Source organism: Corvus kubaryi, unplaced genomic scaffold (assembly GCF_017639235.1).
Source record: "Corvus kubaryi isolate FWS band 111438036 unplaced genomic scaffold, C.kubaryi_AGA036_p1.0 37354, whole genome shotgun sequence".
NCBI classification, from domain to species: Eukaryota; Metazoa; Chordata; class Aves; order Passeriformes; family Corvidae; genus Corvus; species Corvus kubaryi.
The window spans coordinates 13,945,402-13,966,882 of NW_024581116.1; the positions used below are offsets into that span (position 1 = coordinate 13,945,402).

At 41.4% G+C, this 21,481-nt stretch overlaps 1 protein-coding gene and 1 long non-coding RNA gene across 2 annotated transcripts; both read right to left on the reverse strand.

The window, feature by feature from the left end:
* Nucleotides 1-1,104: 1,104 nt before the first annotated feature.
* LOC121666997 lies at nt 1,105-16,906 on the reverse strand. Its single transcript, XR_006016871.1, has 4 exons — nt 16,829-16,906; nt 15,148-15,247; nt 4,385-4,470; nt 1,105-2,966 (listed from the first exon to the last, which is right to left on the reverse strand). It is a non-coding gene; the product is annotated as an uncharacterized LOC121666997 (long non-coding RNA).
* Nucleotides 16,907-17,852: 946 nt separating this feature from the next.
* On the reverse strand, nt 17,853-19,903 carry ID2 (inhibitor of DNA binding 2). The gene is made up of 3 exons (XM_042033064.1): nt 19,455-19,903; nt 19,184-19,248; nt 17,853-18,502 (listed from the first exon to the last, which is right to left on the reverse strand). Exons 1-2 carry the CDS (start codon nt 19,800-19,802, stop codon nt 19,192-19,194), a joined length of 405 nt encoding a protein of 134 aa, XP_041888998.1. The 5' UTR covers nt 19,803-19,903; the 3' UTR covers nt 17,853-18,502; nt 19,184-19,191.
* Between the last annotated feature and the right edge of the window lie 1,578 nt (nt 19,904-21,481).

A 21,481-nucleotide genomic window follows, 5' to 3' on the forward strand; every position in this document is an offset into this window, starting at 1 on the left:
GCCTTTTCCAGGGTTGCAGTTTCTGAGGAAGTGAGAGAGGGAAATTCTTACATTTCACTTGTAAAACTTGCAACAAAATGATGGTCTGGTAAAATTCTTGAAGATCTGGAAAAAAGTTTACAGTTTGTGCCTGTCGTGGTCACTCTGGGATATCTGATCACCCTATGAGACTTTGCCCACACAGCAGAAGAGGTACGGGATGTTGGTAAGTTTTCAGTCCCTAACTTTCTTAAGTTTTCTTTTCAAATACTGTTAAATTTTTTGGTTTCTTCCCTTTTTTTAATTTATATAGTCTTTGGGAAATTTTCCTGAGACACACTTAGCAGGGGTTTATACAGAATGGTGAAAATAGGTGGTTTCTCTTGTGGTCTGAGGCTCAACTGTTCACTTCTGTCAATAGAATCCACAAAGCCTCTTTTTTACATGTGCAGCTCTCATGGGAAGTTTTCTGGTCCTCACTGTAAGAACATGGGAAGTTCTTTGTACAAGATAACACAAGCAGAGGAGCCACAGTTCAGCATGTTGCACCCTGTGGCCTTGATCATTTTGATCAGCTTTAAATCTGTTACAGATTTATTTAAGTTTCTAAACATATTACTAAGAAATTGCGAAAGAAAAGTAATACCTGAGTATTTGAGGTTCCATAAATGAAAGCTACAGTGGTGGTAAAATAAAAGTGTTCATACCAAGAAGTGAATTTTCAGACACACGAGAGAAAAACATTGTAGTAATTGGTGTGAGATAGAGACTGCTTTTGGGATTTTGGTCTTTTCTGTGCTGTATAGGAGGACAACTTACTGCAAAATTCCAGTTCCAGTTAAGCAGAGAAGACTGGAAAGACTGTACTAAGCTTACATGCTATTTTCTGGCAGCCTTATGCTTCGTATTGTGGAGATTTCAGTTATCTTTCTTAAGGCCCATTTCATCAGATTAAGGGCAGGGTGGGGAAAAACTTTACTTAGAATCTTTCTCCATGGGAATACAGAACAGTTTCATAAGATTGACATATTCTCACAGGTTTCTGAATTTTAACAAACAGAAGAAAAAAAAGAAGGGAAAATGGGTGCTCAAAAAATGTCATAGTATAAATAATATCACACCATGTTTCCAAACTTTGAATCTAACATATTTATTTTCATGTGTGGGTTTGATGTGATACGCTTAATATTTTGGTAAAGTTTTGGTTTAGAAATTTATGCCCTGTCTTCCATGAAGTAAGACTCAGAGCTACAGGGTTCTTAGCAATGTTTTTGGAGTCAGAAGTGATTGTGGTTCTTTAAGAAGACTGATACTGATAACACCAAATGTTTGGGCTTTAAAAAGCATTTACAGGTGGTGTTTCCCCCAAATTGTGATGGTGACAGTGGATAAACTTCTAAAGGACATTCTACTGGCCAATTTCCTAGTCTGTCATATCTTGGGGTCACCTTCTTCCGAAGGGGAAGGAAAAAAAATCCCTGGGATATTTTAGAACAGAGTCTTTTGGAGGAAAGAAAAGACAGGTGAGAGATTGTGTGATATTTTATGTAGCAAAAGGTTATAACTGAGAGTGTTACAACCCACCCCCAGAAAGTGAGGGGTAACCCAGACTGTTGTTAATGGATCCCTTGGGGTAGCTTAGAGTGAAAGACACTGAATGATTGGTGTTTGTAAATATATGTAGGGTTTATTGCAGAAAGTTTACTTGCAATGGAAAGCAGGTATGTAGCCATTTTGGTTCGTATTATCTATAGTAATATGACAATATACACTTAAAAATGTATAAGGAAGGGACAGGTGTAGAAAGTTCTCACTGCCAGGAGGTGTCCTTACAACACTTGGTTGTTGCAATTATGTCTGTTGGTCAAGGTGGTGGTTGAAGACCATCAGGTGGTGGGAGAAGTCACACAGAACCCCCTAAAACGCAACATACTATTGAGTTTTTATCAACTCAGGTTCAAGTGGGAACGCCCAGGTACCTCTCCTGGGGTGGGGAGTTTCACACTGGATGATGATTGTGGATTAATGTTGTGGTTCACGAGACACTTCGGAAGCCTTTGGCACCTTCTAAGACGTTAGAGCTGTCTATTACGTCAGCCCAGTCCAGTCCATAGGGCCCATCGGCAGAGATGAAAACCTTCAGGCTGAGGGCGAATGTCCCAGTGCTTTCCCGGCCAGGCAGTTACCACAGCTGAGTTCACTTTAGTAAGGACAAGTAGACAGCTCCCCGAGCCTCACGGTTTGCCTCTTTCCTTATCTTGTTCAACACCACCTGTACACTGTAGGGGCTCGCCCTCTGCCCCTGGGCGGGTACTTTGCACATCGCCAGCTTGCCCCTGAATGTTTGAGCTATCACCATTCCAGTCTCTCTCCAGGATCTCTTGTGGATACATTCTTCTCCCCAGAGCTGGGATGATTGGACAATAGCACCCCTTTATCTTATCTCAAGTGCCCGTCACTTCCCAACCTCCAGGCAGTAGGCATAGTCGGGGTGGGGTAGGCTGCGCTGGTTGCAGATGAACAGCTGCTGCTTTGCAGTTTGTTGCAAAGTCAAAGTGGGCAGAAGTCCTCCGATGATTTTTACAGTGCTTAAGCCATTAACCCTTTCAGTCTCTCATAGAGAGTTGGTGTATATTTCTTTTAAAAATGAGATTCTAGCAACAGAGCATACTTTTTGTTGTGTGAATTCTTAGAGCTGCCATTACACAGCACAGTGTTCAGGGTTCTTTCATGTTTCAGGTCTGAGTACTGACATTGCATATCTTCGTTGCTTCTTACAGAAATAACCTGGATTGCAGAATTATCTTTGTGAGTAAACCAGAGTGTCTGTATATCATTACTGGAGTACAGTAAGTCTATTGTTTATGAAGGAGAAGGGGAGGAAAGGAATGCTAGTGGTCCATTATAAGATTTTTCTTTGTGTCCAGGATTTCTCATGGTAGGAAACAAAAGGAAAAGTTGGAATAGTTTGTATATGTCCCTGGAACCTAGAAATAAAAACAAAGGCATAAAATACTGACTGTGGGGAACAGTTAAACTAAAACGGAAATTTTGTGATGCCTTACTGCCTTGCCTCACTAATTAAACCACAGGGAAGCAATCAGCAGAGATTTAACTTTTTTGGTTTTGACTATTGCTTCTGAAATAATGTGATGGTTTGTGCTTGGCTAAAAGCAATCCATATTCTTGAATATGTTTACATATTGCAGTACCGTCAAATCTCCCTCATTTGTTATAGTACTTTTGAGAGGCAGCAAAATTTTCCTAAGTTCATTTTGAACACCAAAAATCCTTTCCCACCTCAGAAGCAGTAGAATACAGGATTACATATGTTTTTTCAGAGGGTCCTGAGCTTTCATCTGCCAGTCAAAACTGGACTTTTGATGAGAGACCACCTTTATTTTATGTTCATTTAAACAGTAAGAGCTCCTGAAATCTAAACTGAAGATTCCTATTAACTTTTTCTCATTACCCAGCTTTTTTTTTTTTTTAATCCTCTCTACATTCCCTATTTGACTATAAATTTTGCAGTCTGTTTATGGTCCTCTCCTTCTGGCAAAGCCTTAAGATTGTAGCTTTGAATGTCTTGGGCATGTCAGTCATTTGGCACTGGGTATGTATTTGCTTTCCCTTATTGTTGGACATGCTCCTGTCTTGTCTTGCCCCCACTCCCTGTGTTCGTGCACAAGAACATTGTGTACCTGTTTCAGTTCTGCCTCAACACCTGACTGGTAGTTGGGGCTTTGGTTGCTGACAGTGTGACTTACCTTCCCCAACTTTTTCATGATAACCTCAGAACTGCTGTACACTGCAATTTTTTTCCACTTCAGCAATGGCAGAAAATGCTGTTGTACTGCAGTGGTGGTGGTGTTTTTTGCTTGGATGAGGATTTTTAATTGGTGGGGGTTTTTACCCGAGGAAGGTTTTACAGCCTAGGTAGGATCTAAGTTATACAATAAATCTTTTTCTCATGTCTCTCCATCTTCTTCCTCAGGTCATAGAAAATTCACAGGATATACATATCCACAGTCCACAAAGCTGGTTTTAAAATACATTTTATCTGATATCTTTATTGCGGATGGTATTATGGATACATCTGAAAAAAAGTGCACTAATTTATATCTGCAAATGGAAAAAACCTTCGAACTTTATTTAGTGGGGGGAAAATCTGCTTCTTTGTTTCCTTGCATCTATTCCTGGTAAATAATCAGGCAATGATTGCTCATAGGATAAGGACAGTTGTCGGCTCATCTGCATTCTAAGTAGTCTGTTTAGATCCTAGATGAACTTTATGGTTGCACTCAGGAAGAGTTAATTTTCCTCATGGTTCTCTAAGTTGGGTTTGATGATGCAGGTCTGAGTGGCACTGCAAATAGTGTTATATGCAGGACATTTTATCACTTACTTTCAAGTAATCTGAAGAATCTGGAAGTTTCTACGTTTGTTTTGAAGACTCAAGACTTGTCAACCTTTGGTGTTCAGGTATTTTTACTGTGAAAGATAAAAAGAAATCATTATTTTTTTCATTTTCTGTAAAAGACAAATCATCAAACCATAAGCCTACTTAACCTCAGGACATATTTACACCTTTGGAATATAAAGGAGGGTTTAGAGGTTTTGTTGTTCCAAGATGCCTTCTGGTCTTAATTTTCAACATCATCTTTTCAGTAGCTTCTTTCAAGGTGTGACGAGGAACCATGAATAATTTCCTCTGTTTTCACCATCTGTGCTACCTTCTGCCTCTCTTCCATCTGATGACAGACTAGCTCAGCTTCATCAGATCTTTTTATATGCTAATATGAATCGGAGTCTTTAGTTTTGCCGTCCATGGCTACGATGTTCAGTAATTTTTATTTTTTATTTTTTATCCTCACATCAGATTTCAGATCTCCTTCTACAGTAATTTCTTTAAGCACCTGGTGGTACTTTGCAAAACTGAGATCCATAGAAATAATTTATCTGCATAGACACTTTACTCTCAAGCAAAAAGTACAATGGTGATTCATCCTAGACTTGCAAGAGAAGGCATTTATGCTTAAAATTCAAATTCAGGAAAGTAGTCGCACTTCTGTAATTTTCCAGTATAGGAAGGGGACAGTTATTTTATTCTCGTCCTTGAAATTATTTGGACTTTCATAAAAAAATGTTACTTTTGTTTGGACTAGTCGTATAGCAGAGACCTGCCAGTGCTCATCTGAGATGGACCATGACTCTTTTGCTTGAGTAAATGGCTTCTAAAACATAAGATCAGTTGGTTCAGGTTCTATCAACTACTTCATGGTTCTTCAATTTTTTTTAAACTTTTTTTTTTTTTTTTTTTTTAGTTTCAGAGACAGTAGACAAAAAAAAAAGAAAATTTAAATATATTTAACAATTATAGAAATAACCTATATTTAAATAGCCCCTGGAGTTCAGGGGAGGGCAGAAACCTATCAGAGTTTTTTCTCTTCAGGAATCTTTTCAGGCTGTGAAAAGTTGGACAGAGTACTTAGACACTCATCCTCCTACTATGATGAGCTCCCTTCTAGTCTTTCTGGAAAAGTAACCTTAGGTTTGTTTGTTTGTTTGTTTGTTTTTAGTATCTGTCAATAACAAATCTCAAAAAACATCTCTATCCAGTCTCTGATCTGCTGAAGAATTCTTTACCTATTCTAGTCCATTCAACCTTCCTATTTCAATGTGAATACTGGGTGTCTGTCAGAGTTAGGGTGCTGATGTTCCCATGCTATGGGAGAGATCCTTATCAAGAGCGTAAAGGGCTCTATGAGAGAATGCTCTGAAACGCCTTCTGTTTCTGCTCTCTTGGCTGAGTGTCCAGACTTTGGACTTTCTGATGGAGCTAAAGCTCAACCATCCCATTTTCTGCTCCACGTTCACTTGGCAGCGTTACCTTGGTGCACCAGCCACACACATTCAGTGTTCTTAAGGGTTCTCTAGGTTGAATTTAAATTGTTTCCTGTGTGGAAGACCAACGGGAACAAAGCAGGTAATGATCAGGACTAGGACTGCAGGACAGAACCTCAGTGGAATTTACAGCATTGCCGTTCATGATCATGTCTCTTCAGATTGTAACATTGGGAGAACAGGTGAAATCCACGCTTAGGAATGTCCCTGCCACTGTCACTTTTTTGGATAAAGCATCCATGAAGTCCTATAGCTTCCCCTCTGCCCAAGCAATTCTGTTTTAACTAGGGAATGTAATTTTATGTAGCCTCCCATACCTAGGCCATTCTTTCATTACCAGGATGATAAGAGGGGGTTACTTTGTCTTCACAGAATCAAGTCCAGGACCATGTTAGTAGCAAAGCAACACTATCTGTAAAGGCTGCTAAACAGGATGATGATTTATGATGTGTCTATGGTGGAATCTGCCCAGAGTGGTGCAATTCGTCAGAACTCTGGCAACCCTTGAGAGTCCCCACTGTAGTTGTGAAGCTCTTCTCTGCTCAGAGCAGAGCCAACAGGCTTTGAGCTGATATTCAGCAAGAGTTGTGGCATCACACAGGAATCTGGGGGTTGCTGCTGAGCTCCTAAGATTGATCTGTCAGTCTTAGAATGAGGACTGTGACACCTCTTTCCAGGTCACTGAGAGTAATGCACGGAGATGTTTAAATATACATTTAAAAATGGAGAAAAAAAGTATTCATAGGTTGTACCCAAGGGCAAGTCTTTCTGAGAACCCTGGAGTTCTGTAGCGGAGCCAGGACTGAGATGACACAGCACCTGTATCTGAAGTATGTGTGAGGATGTGGTGTGAACACATGCCGTGGGTAGTGCAAAGGTTGAAAATTCCTAGCTGCCTGGGAACATGTGCAATTACAATATAAATATGTAAATGAACAACACTTCTAAGAAAGTAAATCACTGCTGAAGAAGAGAGATTTCAGGAAAAAAATAACCGAGGGTAGTCATTAAAATCTTCCAAGTTGATGCTATGTAGCACCGAAATGTATTCAATTCAGATATCTTAGAATTATTTGGATTTCAAAATTCTGAAGAAAATATCTTCAAAATTCATTCATGTTTAGCTATCATAAGATCTTCTTTGTAATGCTTTCTGGAAAGAAACAGGCAGAAACAGAAAAAATCCAAGATAAATTGACTCCATATAACTGGCTTGTATATTTTTCTTCTCTCCAATTATCTTAGGAAGCTAAATTATGCAGGGGAGTTCTGCCATACTAAGAAATCAATAATTATTAAAGAAAGAAAACTACTGACATCAGAAATGGGAGGTTCTGAATACTTAGACCTGTCCAGCATACCAATAGTTTTTTGTCCAGATAGCAACTTAAGAATACTTATTTTTCTTTCAGTGACTGCCTCAAATCAGTATGGCCAAGGTGTGCTTCCTGTGGAAATTCTGGAGCCAATCAAAACAATCTATAACCATGATCAATTTTCTTGGAGAAACAGAGAGACAGCAGTATCGTGGAAATACAGCTACTAGAAGATAGGAGAGGACTACCTGGAACCATATTCAAGGCAAAAAGGGAGGGCCTGGGGAATTACCTTTACTTTGACATCTGGAAGAGCTTAATTTATCAAGCTTTTGTTATTTATCAGGTGTTTAAAGTTCAAGTTTGAAAGTTAATCTTAAGTTTTCAGGGATGACCCCTTATCAAATTGCTCCAATTTCCTCCTTTGTCTGAGTAACCAGCCTGCAGAAGATGGATACAGCATACGTGATATGTTTGACTGCAGTAAGACTTTTATCATCGAAGCTTAAGCAAATCATGCAACGGAGTGAAAGCAGACTGCTGGAAAAGGTAAACCTGCCAGTGATCATCAGTTATCTCATGTCAGAGTAGGGTCACACAGGGGTCTGTTTGGTCCATTCTTGTTCAGTACCTCAATAAGCAACCTTATTGGTAGAATCTCAGAGTTTGCTATTGTCTGAACATGCCTTATCTCAAAGGACAGAATTATTGATACGCAGAAGATTGTAAATTAACGTGATGCCACTCAGTAAAGGCAAGTATAAAATATTGCACTTACAAAAGTGAAATCAAATCCACAAATATAAAATTGATTTTAAGCCACTGAAATACTGCAGAGGGCAATGGGGTTTTGGTGTGGCTACTAAACCAGTAGTAAGCTAAGAAGGTAAGTGATACTGTGGAAGTGAGAGGGAAGAAAGGAAATGTCTGATGGGTGAATAAATAGGAGTGTTATCCAGTCCAGGAGAGGTATGTCCTGCTGCTGAAGGTCTACTGTGTCCAGACCTGAGCAAGTTTAATAAGCAATGGAGGAGAATGGCAAGAACATATAGAAAATATGACTTTACAGGTATGTAATTTTGAAAGAGTTGGATTCAGAGGAAGGTTGAATGGACATGATTTCTTCACGTGTAAAATACTGTTACAGAAAGATTATAAGCTACATCAGTGGAGCACAAAGTAATCAGCTTCTAATTTATGGTGGAAACCCCTCCCCAGTATTCTGAAAATAAAAGCTTTCTACTAAAGCAGTATCAGTGATGCTAAGTTGTGGAATTTCATTCTCTGGGAGGGTTTGAGAGTAATGTAAGTGAATGAATCATAAGATGACATAAGATCCTTCCACTCTGGTTTGCACTTTTGGGTTTTACTTTGCAAAATGCACAGAAATTTGTTTCAAACATCAGCCGTCACTGTGTTCAGCACTGATGAGGCTCCCAAAAGAAAAACAGCATGTGCCAAACTGTGTGTGTTTCTGGGAAATTCACTGATGGAGTAGGCCTCGATGTAAATACCCGTGAAAGAGAAAAATAGCCAAATTCCCCTTGGAGCAGGTCCATGAATAGAAGTTCAAATGCAAAAGGTCCCACTTTGTATTGCCTGGCTCTTTCTATTTCAAAGCTGGGTGGAGGCAAAGATAACAATAACCCCAGACTGTTCCAGTTATATGGGATACAGTAGCTCTTAATTCAAATGGAGAAGCAAAGCAGTATATTTTGCATATCAGATTAATAGCTCCTTGTTCTTGCCCTTGATGGTCAGACTTCCAGTCACAAGTATGACTCTTGTGTTTTGCACAGTGACCTCATACCCAGCCTATTACCATGTTGGGTGTTTGCATTCATGTTACAATGTTATTAACATTGATAGTTAAATGTATGGATCTTGGAAGAATTCAAGTACTTGACATAAAATCATGTTACCTGATCTGCATTCAGGCCAAAGAAACTGCTTTTACTTCACACAGGGATCTGTGGCTGCCCAGTGTTTATGCTTTCTCCCTGGCTCTTTTTTACTTAGTGATATAAACAAAACTGGGACCTGAACCTACGTTAATGCTTCCACCAGGATAAGGACCATTCTTTGGCCTATTGCAATGGAATCTCTCCTGCTGATATTGATTCTGATACTCTATAAAACATAATGCTGCTCTAGGAGGGCTTCTGGGCCATGTAACTCCCAAGTCATGACTGGCAATTGTTTGAGTGTGTGGCAGGTACAATTTCACATGATAAGTGACCAATTTTAATGCCCAAGATGCTCCCATTGATAGTATTACAAAGGTAGCCCAGTATGAGACCTGCTAGTTCATGAGAATTCCTGAGAGGGAGAATGAAATTTCCCATTTTTACACATGGATAGAAACACTAAGGAGTGAAATGACTTGCAGAGGTCGCATACAAAGTCTGTGGGAAATTTGGGCTAAGAACTACATCTTATAGCTCCCAGTTCAAAGTCTTAACCACAAGATCGTATTTCCCCCCACATCAGTGAAGCCCTGTTTCATCACCTTTAACAGCTGATAAATTACTGGTTTGAGCTGCTTAAATGCCAGAACTTTGAAGGGAAAGGTAAGAAGATTTTGTGGCTTTTAAGTGTTTTCATGGACACCTTAAATCATTCACCAACTGTATACGAATCAAATGAAATGAACTTTCTTTCCTGACTTGTAATTAAGTGCTTAAGAAAGCTGTGGAAGTCATCAGTTGATGAAAAAAATTAAAAATACATTTCAGCAATAGTTCAGAGACTAAGAAGAGATAGTAAACTAATACTTTTAAGACTTGAAATTGATTACATTTATAAGCTTTTTTTTTTCTCTCTAGGAAACAGAAGAATGTCTATAAACATTTCTTCAATAAAATACTCAGTTGCTTAGAGGCATCTCTGAAAGTCTTTTTGCAAGTGTGCTTCGAGACCTTTTTCTGTGATGATTACATCAAATTGCTGCTCTGTTACCTTACATTTACCTTTAGGTCCCATGTTTCAATGTGACACTGTCTCCAAGATAGGGACAGATATCCAGTAATTGATTATGTCATGTAATAGTTCCAAGTATACTTTCACTGAAGCCTTTAGGCATTTGGTTTTGGGTATGTCTATGCTGCAGTCTGCTACCTTTAGGTCAGCTCATGCAGATGATGAGGATGACTGAAAAAGCTGTTTAAAGCATTGTGAGCAGTCAGGTTACAAAGATTTAGGTGTCAGTACAGCCTTATGTATCTTCCATGGCTGTCTCCTACACTGAAGTCTGTACTGGACAATCTTCTTTGGTGCTGGTACCCAACTTGAGAGAATGAAAGTTTGCTTAGGTCTTGCTCACATACTGCAATCATGCTTCCCACTTGTACTACAGAGGTATTTTTCAGGATTGGAAAAATGCTGGATCTTCACATCCGCTCTCTCTAACCTTTGAGTTACTGCATGAATTAATGCCCTCAAAAATAGCACTTACAGAGCTGTTTTTCCTTTGTAAGCCTGAAACTTGTATATCAAAAGAACCTGTTGTTATTGTTGCTTAGTGAATGACTTTCACTAGAAAATCAGTCCTCCTTTTCTCTGTCATTTACTGAACTCTGCTCACCATGTCTATTATTTTTGACATAGTCATAATCCTTTTTATCCTTTGCTGCATATAGTTCTGAAGGAGAAAACCCCACTTTTTATTCCTAATGTAAACAATATAAAAAAATTTTCCTCATTACATATTTGTTTACACATTTATTGCTGACCCCCTGAAATCATATGTGAGGTTATGCATGTTATAAATGCACAGAATTTAATCAGAAATAACTCTAATAAACCCCAACATGGAATCTAAAAAAAAAAGTTCTCAAAGTTGACCTACTTTTTTGTTCTCCCTGCTTTAAGTGAATTACATGCTTCCTATGATAATATTTTGTTGTTACTGTATGCATGGCAGGAATTGTGTTACTGAAGGTGATTCATTCATAATTTTCCTAGCAACTGAACCTGCAAATGGAAGTCTTAAAGAAATACTTTTACAGCTAATTATCTTATTTTTCCCTAGAAAATGTTAAATTTAGTCTGTTATGAGAGGTACAGTTATCAAGGGCTAAAATCCTAGTTTATTTTCCATAGGTTATGCGGTGTGAATAATCTCTAAAATGGAAAAAAAAAATCATTTATATTCCGATTGAGGCGCAAGGCCAGCTGGAACTAGCATTTTATATTTGTAAATACTGTGGAATTAGAAGAGGGATTTTTAGCTCTTTCTTAAAACTCTTCAGAGAGGCTGAAAAATAAATCTGTCAACCCCCTTCACGAGACAAGTAAGTTTTACATACTTTTATTCTAATAGCTCTGCTTTTTTCTTGTAGAATTTGTGACTGCATTCACTTTCTACATTGCAAATATAATTTCTTCTGTCCTGCCTCTTTCTTACATGGACGCTTCTTTTTTACCTCATTCATTGTGTTTTCCATGTTTTCATTACCTGTGATTCTTTGTGTAAAACCTACTTTTCTTCCCTTTCCCTGGCGGAATAATTGTCTTCAGAATTTTCTTGTATGTGTGTGTACATTACATCACTTACTCTTTTTTTCCTGCATATCCCTCTTGTCTCATTCTTCCACTTGTAGTCACACTTCCATTTTTTTGTGGCAGGGTGTTGTCACTTCATACTTCTCAGTGGAAGACCAATAAATCTGAAAGTACCTGCTTTGTTTTCTCACTTTGATGCCTGGCTTCTGAGTTTCTTCTTCTATTTGAAAAATTTTGGTTATTTTTAGGCTCATAACTAACAAATCTGCTTCCTTCCAGGACTGCCATAGTCCAGGAAGTTTCTGCCTTGGATATCTCTCCAGAAGTGTGTCCTTTCCCCTTACAAGTACTGTTCAGCCACATTCCTTTTATCTTTTTTGAAAATACTGCTTACCTCAAAGCCCTGTAAAATAGTAATAAAAGTAATAGTAAGTATTCAAAACTGTCAAAAAACATGAACTATGAGTTTATAGATTTGGCATGTGATTTACTCAGCCTTCTAACTGTTGTATCTTCTGAAGAGTACTAATGGGAGATTTACTTAATGCATTTGACACAAACTTTTTTAACTCAAAGAAGCAAACCCCTAGCAGTGGCACAGTGTACTCATATACTTATGAGGAGAAATACAAAAGCACTAGGAAGATACTTTTCCAAGAAGTTGTGAATTGTAGCTATGTAGCTTGACCAGTCTTTCTGAAATAGCCTGCCCATCACTTTATTCCTGTATATTAACTCATGTAGACACTGAATCTGAAATTAAAAAAATACTTACATGTTCATGTTCTTGGTCCAGTTTTTGTTAGTTTGGTTTTTTGTTTGTTTATTTTTTGTTTTGTTTACTCTTGTTCTTGGAACAAGTCTATTCTACCCTTAATGAATGGAAAATAAGAATTTCTTGTAGTTGATCTCCTGCATAACGATGTCCATGAGAAACAGTTCCTCCCAGTTCCCCTGAAGTCTGTGTGTCTTTCTGATGTTGTGTGAGACTGTCTTTTGTAGAGGCATTAATATGTTACAGCTGGGTGTGAAGCTAGTGGTCTGAACAAGGCAGAAATCTCAGCGCCAGCAGCAGCATCTGTCGTTGAGCACCAGTTCTTCTCTATTCTCTGATCTCTAAAGTGGTTTACAGTAGACTGTTATCACATTCCTTCTTTTCAAGTACTACACAGATCTCTAAAAGGTCACAAAAAGCTTGTGGATGGGCAATGAGGTTTACAGAAAATATGGCTGAGGGACGCTATTAGAGGTTTTCTAATATACCAAATTTCCCTGGGGTGCTGGTATCAGACATAGCCAACCCAGCTCAGTTCTGTGGGGTGCCCAAGTGAGATGGTCCGTCTGGGATGGAGGTTGGGCTCTCTACTCCAGGTGAAAGAAACTTGCACAAGACTGAAAACACAACTGAAACTTCAACCTCATCGTTTTTTTAAGGCCAGACATGCTACTTTGATCTTTTCCAGTCTAATATGCAGGAGATACTTAGTCTTATGTTACTTCTGTCCTCCCTTTTTCTTCCTCTCTCTCCCCCTTTGCCTCTCTCTCCCCCTTCAGAGCACTGCATCTCTTCTCAGGACAAGAGAAAAATAAGATGACAGGTGTCACTCCAGCAGGATATGCAAGTTCCGTATTGACAAACAGTGCATCAAAGTGAACCTCCACGCCAAAAAGATGAGAAAAGCTGTTCTAGGAGAACATGAGATGCTGAGAGTACATGGAGGAAGTACCACCCAAAGCTGATTTTGCACTCTTCCTTAAGTATCAGATACTGCAGCTGTTAGCAAGAGGTAGGCTCCAGTGAGGCAAATCTGCTGGTCCTCTGTCTGCTCAGATGCAAGATGGTAAGTATCCAAATAATTTGTTCTCTTCCAAATGAAAGAGAAATTCAGCAGGTTTACAGTCCAGTTCTTAAGAAGAGAAGGAAAAAAAAACCCCACAAGCAACTCTGTGTGAGCTTTTGAAGTTCTGCCATCAGTAGTAAAACTTAAGAGCTGTTTCAGGCAGTTAGTTTTAAGGAGAAATACCTGATCTATTCACAAAACTCTGAGTTGCAGACAGGGTGTAATTTGTGGTGATATTTACTAGAAATTATAAAAACTTACTCTTTTTGGCAAGTGATGCAGTTAGTTTAATTGTTTCAAATCTGGATAGGCCTTGTATCTTCACATAATGTCATTTTATCTATCCATTCATTGTGTTCTTGTGAAATAGCAAGTAAAGTGCTGTCTTCTAGGGCAGCTAACAGCAGTAAGTCCACTGCAGCACTTCCTGTGCAGTTCATTTTTCTCAGTTTGGCCCTAATTATAGTTCTTGCCCAGTGCAGTGACTACCCTTTAAAATTTTTTTTGAAGACAAGCAATCAACTGAAATATAAATTCCTCTCAGTTACCACGAGTGACTCCAAAAATAATTGCATTTGCTTGTTTTGTCCTTTGTTTAATCCTTCAATTTACTTTAGCTAGTGGCTCACACAACCAGTGGCTGTTGCAATATCAGTTTTGATTTATTGAAATAGTGTTTGCATTTGGCTCCTGCACTTTAGAATTATGATAACTTAATAGCTGTTCTAGAGAGGAATATGGTAATGTGGGTAAAACAAATTTGATTTCAAAGATCCAACATTTTCATTTATCTGTAGAATTGGAAAATATTGATCCCTTTGCAAAACAGTAGTTTTAAAGAGTACATTTGTGAAAACCTTTTTCTGAACAAATTCAATGCCAGTGTTTTCTTTTGCCATGCAACAGTTGCATTCTGCTATCCCTCTTCTTTACAGCTTCCAGTAAAAGCTGTGTAGATCATTTATTGTAAGTAAGCAGGGGCAGTGGTAAAAACAGGAAAAGATGCTTACTCACAGCTAATTCTCATTAGCAAATTATAATTGTATCTATTTCCCATATTGCATAAATTGATCCAGACTGCAAAGTGTTGTATAGAAGAATCCTTAACACGCACTAGACTGTTTAGAGAACAGTCTAGTTTCTTTCCAGAGTCAAATACAAATTAGTGCTGTCAAATGGTGCTTTTCCCATTGCGGTACGGGCAAAGTATTTGGTATTTCAAAGCAGATTTCTCTATAGGGTTTTACAAAAGGTGTCACTTCTTGGGAATGAAGTTCGCAGCTTAGCAGAGCTGAATTCGCCAAAGCGCCGTTTCCCCGGGGCGCGCAGAGAAGGCGGCGCTGGGAGCGCGGTGCCGTGCGCGGCCGGCCCGGAGGGTGGCACTGGCCCTCCACGCACCGCCCGCCGCCCAGCCCGCGCCGGGGGACGCGGCCCGAAGGTGCGTCCTGCCCGTGCTCCGAGGCAGCGCTCTCGGTCGTGTTTTTGTCAAAATATTGGCACTGGCTCTGCAAGTGGCTCCCGAATGGTTTCGGTGCGATAGACACAATGGTGTTTGCCCGGGGGTGAGTAAACAATTCCCAGCCTGCTCTCTGCGTTTCCCTTACCTGGAGATGGGCTGGAGGGATTCCTTCCGCTTGTGGGTGTGAGCCCGTCGATTTCTGACTGGGATAAGATTGGGAGCAGGGCCATGTGTTATGAAGGGCGCTGCACAAGAAAAGCCAGGTTTGGAAACCTCTCTTCTAGAGAGACAATCCTCTTGTATCTCTGTTTCCCCCCACCCCCATGTGGAAGTGTCTATAGGTGTATTTGCGACTTTCATGCATAGCCTACTCAAAAACATATTGCAGAGTTTAAATATGATTGTCACCAAAAGTATTTTGCTATCACATACTTGACTGCAGCTCCTCTTGATCTGTTGTGTTCAGCTACACATAAACAGGACTATGGACAACAGCTGTGTATAGAGACAGTAAACAGGCCAGGGAAAGTGGTGAAAATGTCACACATTTTTCTGATCTGTTCTAGGGGGACAATGACAATCGTATAGAATAAAAAAAATCCCACATCTTCAAGGAAACCTAAAGAATTAATGTTAAGGCTTTGGGCTCTCAGCTTTGACCTTGCTGTTTATCTCTGAATGACAAAATCTTAAGAACAAAACCAAAGAGTGAATCTCTAAGGGAGGACCTAGCTTAAGCCCCTAGTTCTGATTGTAGAATTGCATTGTCAAGTCGAGGAATTAGTTAATTCTGAAAGAGGAAATTTTTTTCCTTTCTTAATTTACATTTTTAAAAACATGTTTGTTTGCTTTTCTGCTCAGCTCCCCACGCCTTGTAAATTGTGAATTTCTCTTTTGGCTATGCGTGATAAGAAAATGGGTTTCATTCTACAAGTGTGTTAATCATCCCGTAGCTTAAAAATATTGTAGTGTAAATGCCTTAGTTCCTAAAGGGGTTGATCTTAAAATAATTACAGTGATCTGACCGTTGCAGCTCTTTAATTTTATAAAATGAACTGTGGGTTTAAAGTGACTTACTGTTGTCTCACCCTAAAATGAGCAGCAGGGTGAAAAATTAGTTTTGACAGTGAAATTTGGTGGCGATTGCATTGGATTGTTACTGGCTTGGAACTACAAACATCTCAATACTCTGATTACAACCCCGACTGTGCTGCTATTAAGAGTTGGGTAAAATATACAGGAAAAAGAGTATTTTAGGGACTGAGGCGTGCCGATTTGCGGCAATGAAGTATTTCACTACTGGGCTGTCAGGGTTAAACGTTGATTGCACGAAGCTGGAACGAGCCCTGCGCTCCGGGCGCTGAGACAGTAGCGAGGTTTGGCCACAGGAGGCACAGCCGGTGTGCGCTGCACGGAGCTTTCCCTAATCCCTGCGGGGCTGGGCATGGGGCGATGCAAGATCAGCTCTGGGCCGTGTCCTTCTCTCCCCACCCCCCCCGGCCCGTCCCAGCTTTTGCTAACCCTTCTTGTCTTCTGATTGCATTGATCCTCTGAGAGGGCGCGCTTCTGCTTGGGCAGGGCAGCGTCAGTATTAAGAGATCAGAGCTGGCTTTCTCCCAGCCTACGTGAATGGATTTGGTGTCAAGGGCAAGGAAAGGCAGCTGCTGCTGCCCCAGAGCACCACCCACCCACCTGTTCGCTGGGGAAAGTGTTACTGGCCCCAGGTGAGGCTCCTGCCTTTCACACTAAGAGTCCCCAGAGCACAGAAACCCTAAACACGCTCCCTCAGGCCCAAAGCGCAGCGCCTGACAGAGAGCTGTACTTACCCCAAGCAGCAGGGAAGTTTCTTTCGTTCAGATTACAAGTGACTCTCTTTAATTCCTATGTAGGACCCACAATTTAACTTCCCATTTCGGGGAAGTTTATGCGTGTGCTTAAATTAGAATGTCATCTGATAAGGCACAGTTCCCACATCCACTGTCTTATGACAACTAAACATATTTAATGAACAGTGAGTCCATAGGGTACAGTAAGTGTCCCTGGAATAATAAGGGATATTGCATCGCTTCTGAGGGCAAAAGAGAAAGAATAAACCATTTCTGGCTTTCAGGAATTTAGACTCCTATTTCAAACTTAATTTAATTCTTATGGAGAGAGTCCCTGTAGGAGCAGCCAAAGTTTAATCAGTAACACAACAGCGATTTAGCTCAATTCTCAGTATCTTAGTCATATGGAGAAGCTGCTGCAACTGATTAGAAAGCTCATTTCATTGAAATATTGCATGGAAGCATGAAAATTCCAGTGAGGAAAGGCAACAGTCACTTCATCATTCTAGAGCCCATGTTAACGCATCACCAACTCTCACATTCAAAGCCTTTTTGGAGTTGGGGGACTAATAACCACCCACAACCCTTAATTCTGAGTGATTATTTTAAGCACAAATTAACAGATCTGGGCCATTACTACCCCGAATTGAATCATTCAGAGGGGTGGGAGGGAATAAAAAAGGCAGTACTCCATGGGAATGCCTCAGGATTAACTGCTTTTGTACATTTCCAAGCACTTTTGTCAATAGCATCCCCTGTGTAATAAATTCCTTTTCTAGTTCCTTTCACACTGTTTACAGGCAGAGCACTTAGAAGTTTGCAATATACACTCAAATAAGATTTTCCAAGTTACAAGAATTATTCACTTCAGGTAATTTTATTCTTTATAGTCTCTACATATTTGAATTTTTACTTGATGAATTCGTAACAGAATGTATAAGTATTAAAAAAACAAACAACAAAACCACAACACAAATCAAAGCCAGCAAACAATTGGTCCCCAAAGAATAAAGCAAACAATCAGTTCAATAAACACACTTGATTTATTTTGTATAAAAAGGGTTAAGTTTACAACTAAACTTTTATAAAAAGTTTAGCATGATTAGGTACATCATTACACTTTTTGCAGAAATGTATATTTCTGCCACTATACAAGAAAACTCTAATTAAAGAGTTCACAAGATTTCACTCATATATATATTTATATATAAATATATACACAGCATTCAGTCCTAGGTTTGTGTCAAAAAGGTAATTTCTGACCACAGACTTTCCTAAAAAACTGAACACTGGATCCTTCTGGTACTCACGCTCCACCTTTGGAAAAAAAGGCAAAGTCTGCTTTAAAATGGGCAACTCCTTGTGAGATTTTTGTTTCGCTCCCCACGTTGGGAATAGTATATAAAGGAAGCCTTCCAACTAGGGAAAGGGTATTTAAGAGTCTCTTCATAAATAACTAGGTTCAGTCCAAGTTGAAAAATGGGGTGGGGAATAAAGATCAATCTTGATTTTTTCTTCTTTATTAATTTTAAAGGTCCTTTTACTTGAACGTGGATTTCCCCCTCCAGATATACAGCTGAAAAATAAATTCAGCACCTCAAAAAAAAAAAAATCCTGTAGACATTTTCTTGTGCAAAAAAAAAAAAAAAAAAAAAAATCTCATCAGTGGAACACCTGCAAGAGATTGAAAAGAAGCATATTTAGGAGAATGCTAACAGGGCAGAGATCCGGACAGACTGGCGCCAGAGAGGAAGCCACAGTTTGAACATTTAACCAAACACTCAGAGATTGGGCAAACCCTGGCGTCCAGATGCAACACATACACGCTCACACACTCGGTCTCAAGAGCACAAATTGAACATAAAAATAACATACACTCCAGGGAAAGGCTAGAAAGAGGATTCTCAGTCCAATCTTTATTTAGATCTCTGTAAACGCAATGTTCAGAGGCGCCAGCCTGCCTCTTAGAGCAATTATTTGATTAAAAGCAGTCACTTATTTAACTGATAGCGCAGACAATCCCACATCACAGAATTCAAGGAATTGTGCCAAGATTCCCAACTTAATCAGTCACTTTGGCCCAGGAAGTTAAGACTCCAAGAACAGATAAGAATTTGCATTAAGCAGCGAGCAGAATCAGAGCAGCCTGTGCTGCTGGGTGAACCTCAGCAGCACACACACACACACACACACTTAGGACCTCAAGACTCAGTTATTAGTCTCATTTCTTACTGATTACAAAGGCATCTCCTAATCAACTTTTAGGACCTATTTTTAGCACTTGCCATCACGCCTCCCATTCCCTGGGGAGGCAGTTTTTACCCGAAGTTTAGGAATAAGGCGCACAGCACTCACCGTTAGATTTAGCCACAAAGTGCTTTGCTTTCGCTTGACATGAGCTCTGAGGGGAACTCGGACGCCTGCGAGAGAACAAGAGCAGGGTAAGGGCGAGGTGGCCGAGCACTCAGGGAGGCGGGATCGGATTGTCCCGGTCCAGCCCCGCCGCGGGAGAGGGAGCGCGCCGCGGGTGCTGTCACCTCGCCACCCGCGCTGGGGACACGGCTAACGCCACCCGAGCTCCCCGAGCCAGGTCAGCGGCGAGCCGGGGCGCGGGGGAGGCACCTACCTGTAGCGAGAGGATGCTGATGTCTGTGTTGAGGGTGGTCAGAGGAGTTCTGGAGGAAGGGTTCTGCCCGGGTCTCTGGTGGTGCAGGCTGACGATGCTGGGGTGCGAGTCCAAGGCGATCTGCAGGTCCAGGATGTAGTCGATGACGTGCTGCAAGATTTCCATCTTGCTCACTTTCTTGTTCTGCGGGATGCTGGGCACCAGCTCCTTCAGCTTGGAGTAGCAGTCGTTCATGTTGTACAGCAGGCTCATGGGGTCATCCACGGGGGTCTTGCTCCGAGAGATGCCCAGGTTGTGCTCCGAGAGGCCGGTTTTCCTGACGGACCGCACAGGGCTGAAGGCTTTCATGCTGCCAGGCGGGCAGAAAGCGCGATTCCGGGGGGCGGACGGGCTGAAGCCTGCGGAGCGCTGCGGTGCCGCTCTGGCGCTGCCGGAGCTCGCACTGAGGGCCGGCGTTGCGCGGCCGCTCTTATATGGCGGCCGCTGCCGGGCCCGGCCCGCGCTCGCTGCCATTGGCGATCGCTCGCACGTCCATCACCGCGGGGCGCCCTCACTGGTGGGGCCTTCCGCCCGGGCAGCCAATAGCGACGGGGGGCGTGGCCGCGCGCACAGCTGAGGGAGTAAATAGTGCGCGGGGCCGCGCGGGCCCGTGCGGGGCCTGGGGCGGCAGCGGCGCGCTCCCGCCCGGCCCTCAGACATCCCTCTGGCCCTCCCCCGCCCTCCCCCCGCCCCGATCTCTGCATGGGCTCGCACTGCTGTGCGGGGCTGGCGGCGCCGAGCCAGGTGCGCGTTGCGGGATGCGCAGGTCCCGCTGCAGCGAGGGATGGCGAGGGCTGAGCCTTCCCCAGGTCACCGTGAATTGGAGCATCCCGGCGATGCTTGCATGTCCCCACTTAACACACGGCAGCGAAAGTCAGTGGCCGCGTTTGCAGCCAGAGCTATAGGCTGCGGGTGTAAGCAGGAATTAAATAAATCAAGATTAAAGATAAAACAAGCCTATAAACCCCACTGCAACTTACTGTCCTGATGAGAACGGAGCACTGAGCACCCAGACAGCCAGGCAGGCGTCACTCCTAGCGCCCTGCTTCCTGAGAACAGGGTTACTTCAGATGATGCTATTAATTGGAGATCATTAAGCAAATGTGCATATTGGAAGTGCATTTACATGTATTACCCTTGAAAGGCTGCTCATCTGCGCCCTATCAGTGCTCGTGACACAGTACTGCCATTAATTATGCAAAGATTGTTTCTGGTGACAAATGCAAATGCTTACTACACGCTGTACTTTTAGCAGCTTTGGTTGCAGCCAATGAAACATCTTCCAGAAACATTCCAGAGGAAAAAGTTTTCGGGGTTTTTCTGTTTTGTTTTGTTGAGCTGGAGAAGTGACTTTGATTTTTTTCTTAAGTTTAGTTCCATTGTATTTTCTCATATTTTGCTTATACTACCGGCCGTATCACAAACGGACAGAGATTCCACCTCCCATTGCACACACTACCTGAGGAAAGTTCAACTTACGAAAGCTGGAGCTTATATACACAACTAATATAAATGAAATTCTGCACAAATCGCAGCAATTTTGTAAAACCACATGGATGCTTAAAGCGCGTTAGTGTTCATGGCAAACAAAACCGTAGTAAACGCACACATCCATAAAATCAGTGAGGATTGTGCTGCCAATCATAACTATTAAAAGCAGACAAATATGGGATTTATCTGCGCTGTTGTTGCATAGCTACACGAAGGGGGTCGGGGCTGTGAGGGAGGAACATTATGGACATTTGAAGACAAAGCTACGAAGAGCCGCATCAGTGTTTTTTCCAGTTAGCGTGGCATTCCTGAGCTGGTGGTTGGCTATTCTTTTAACAGGGCACTTTGGTGACTGTCACACCAGGGTGTTTGCCCCGCGGCTGTTCTCCGGGGTGGACTGGAGGCGGTGCCGAGGCTGACAGGAACACAAATCAAGCGTTTTGAAACGCGAAGGGTGAAAGTGAATCTCGACATTCAATCTGATAGGAAGACAAGTA

Coding starts and splice junctions, on each gene's coding strand:
- ID2 (XM_042033064.1), bottom strand. CDS start 19,802: ATGAAAGCCTTCAGCCCTGTGCGGTCCGTCAGGAAAACCGGCCTCTCG. Junction 19,249..19,454: donor TCAGCATCCTCTCGCTACAG/GTAGGTGCCTCC, acceptor GTTCTCTCGCAG/GCGTCCGAGTTCCCCTCAGA.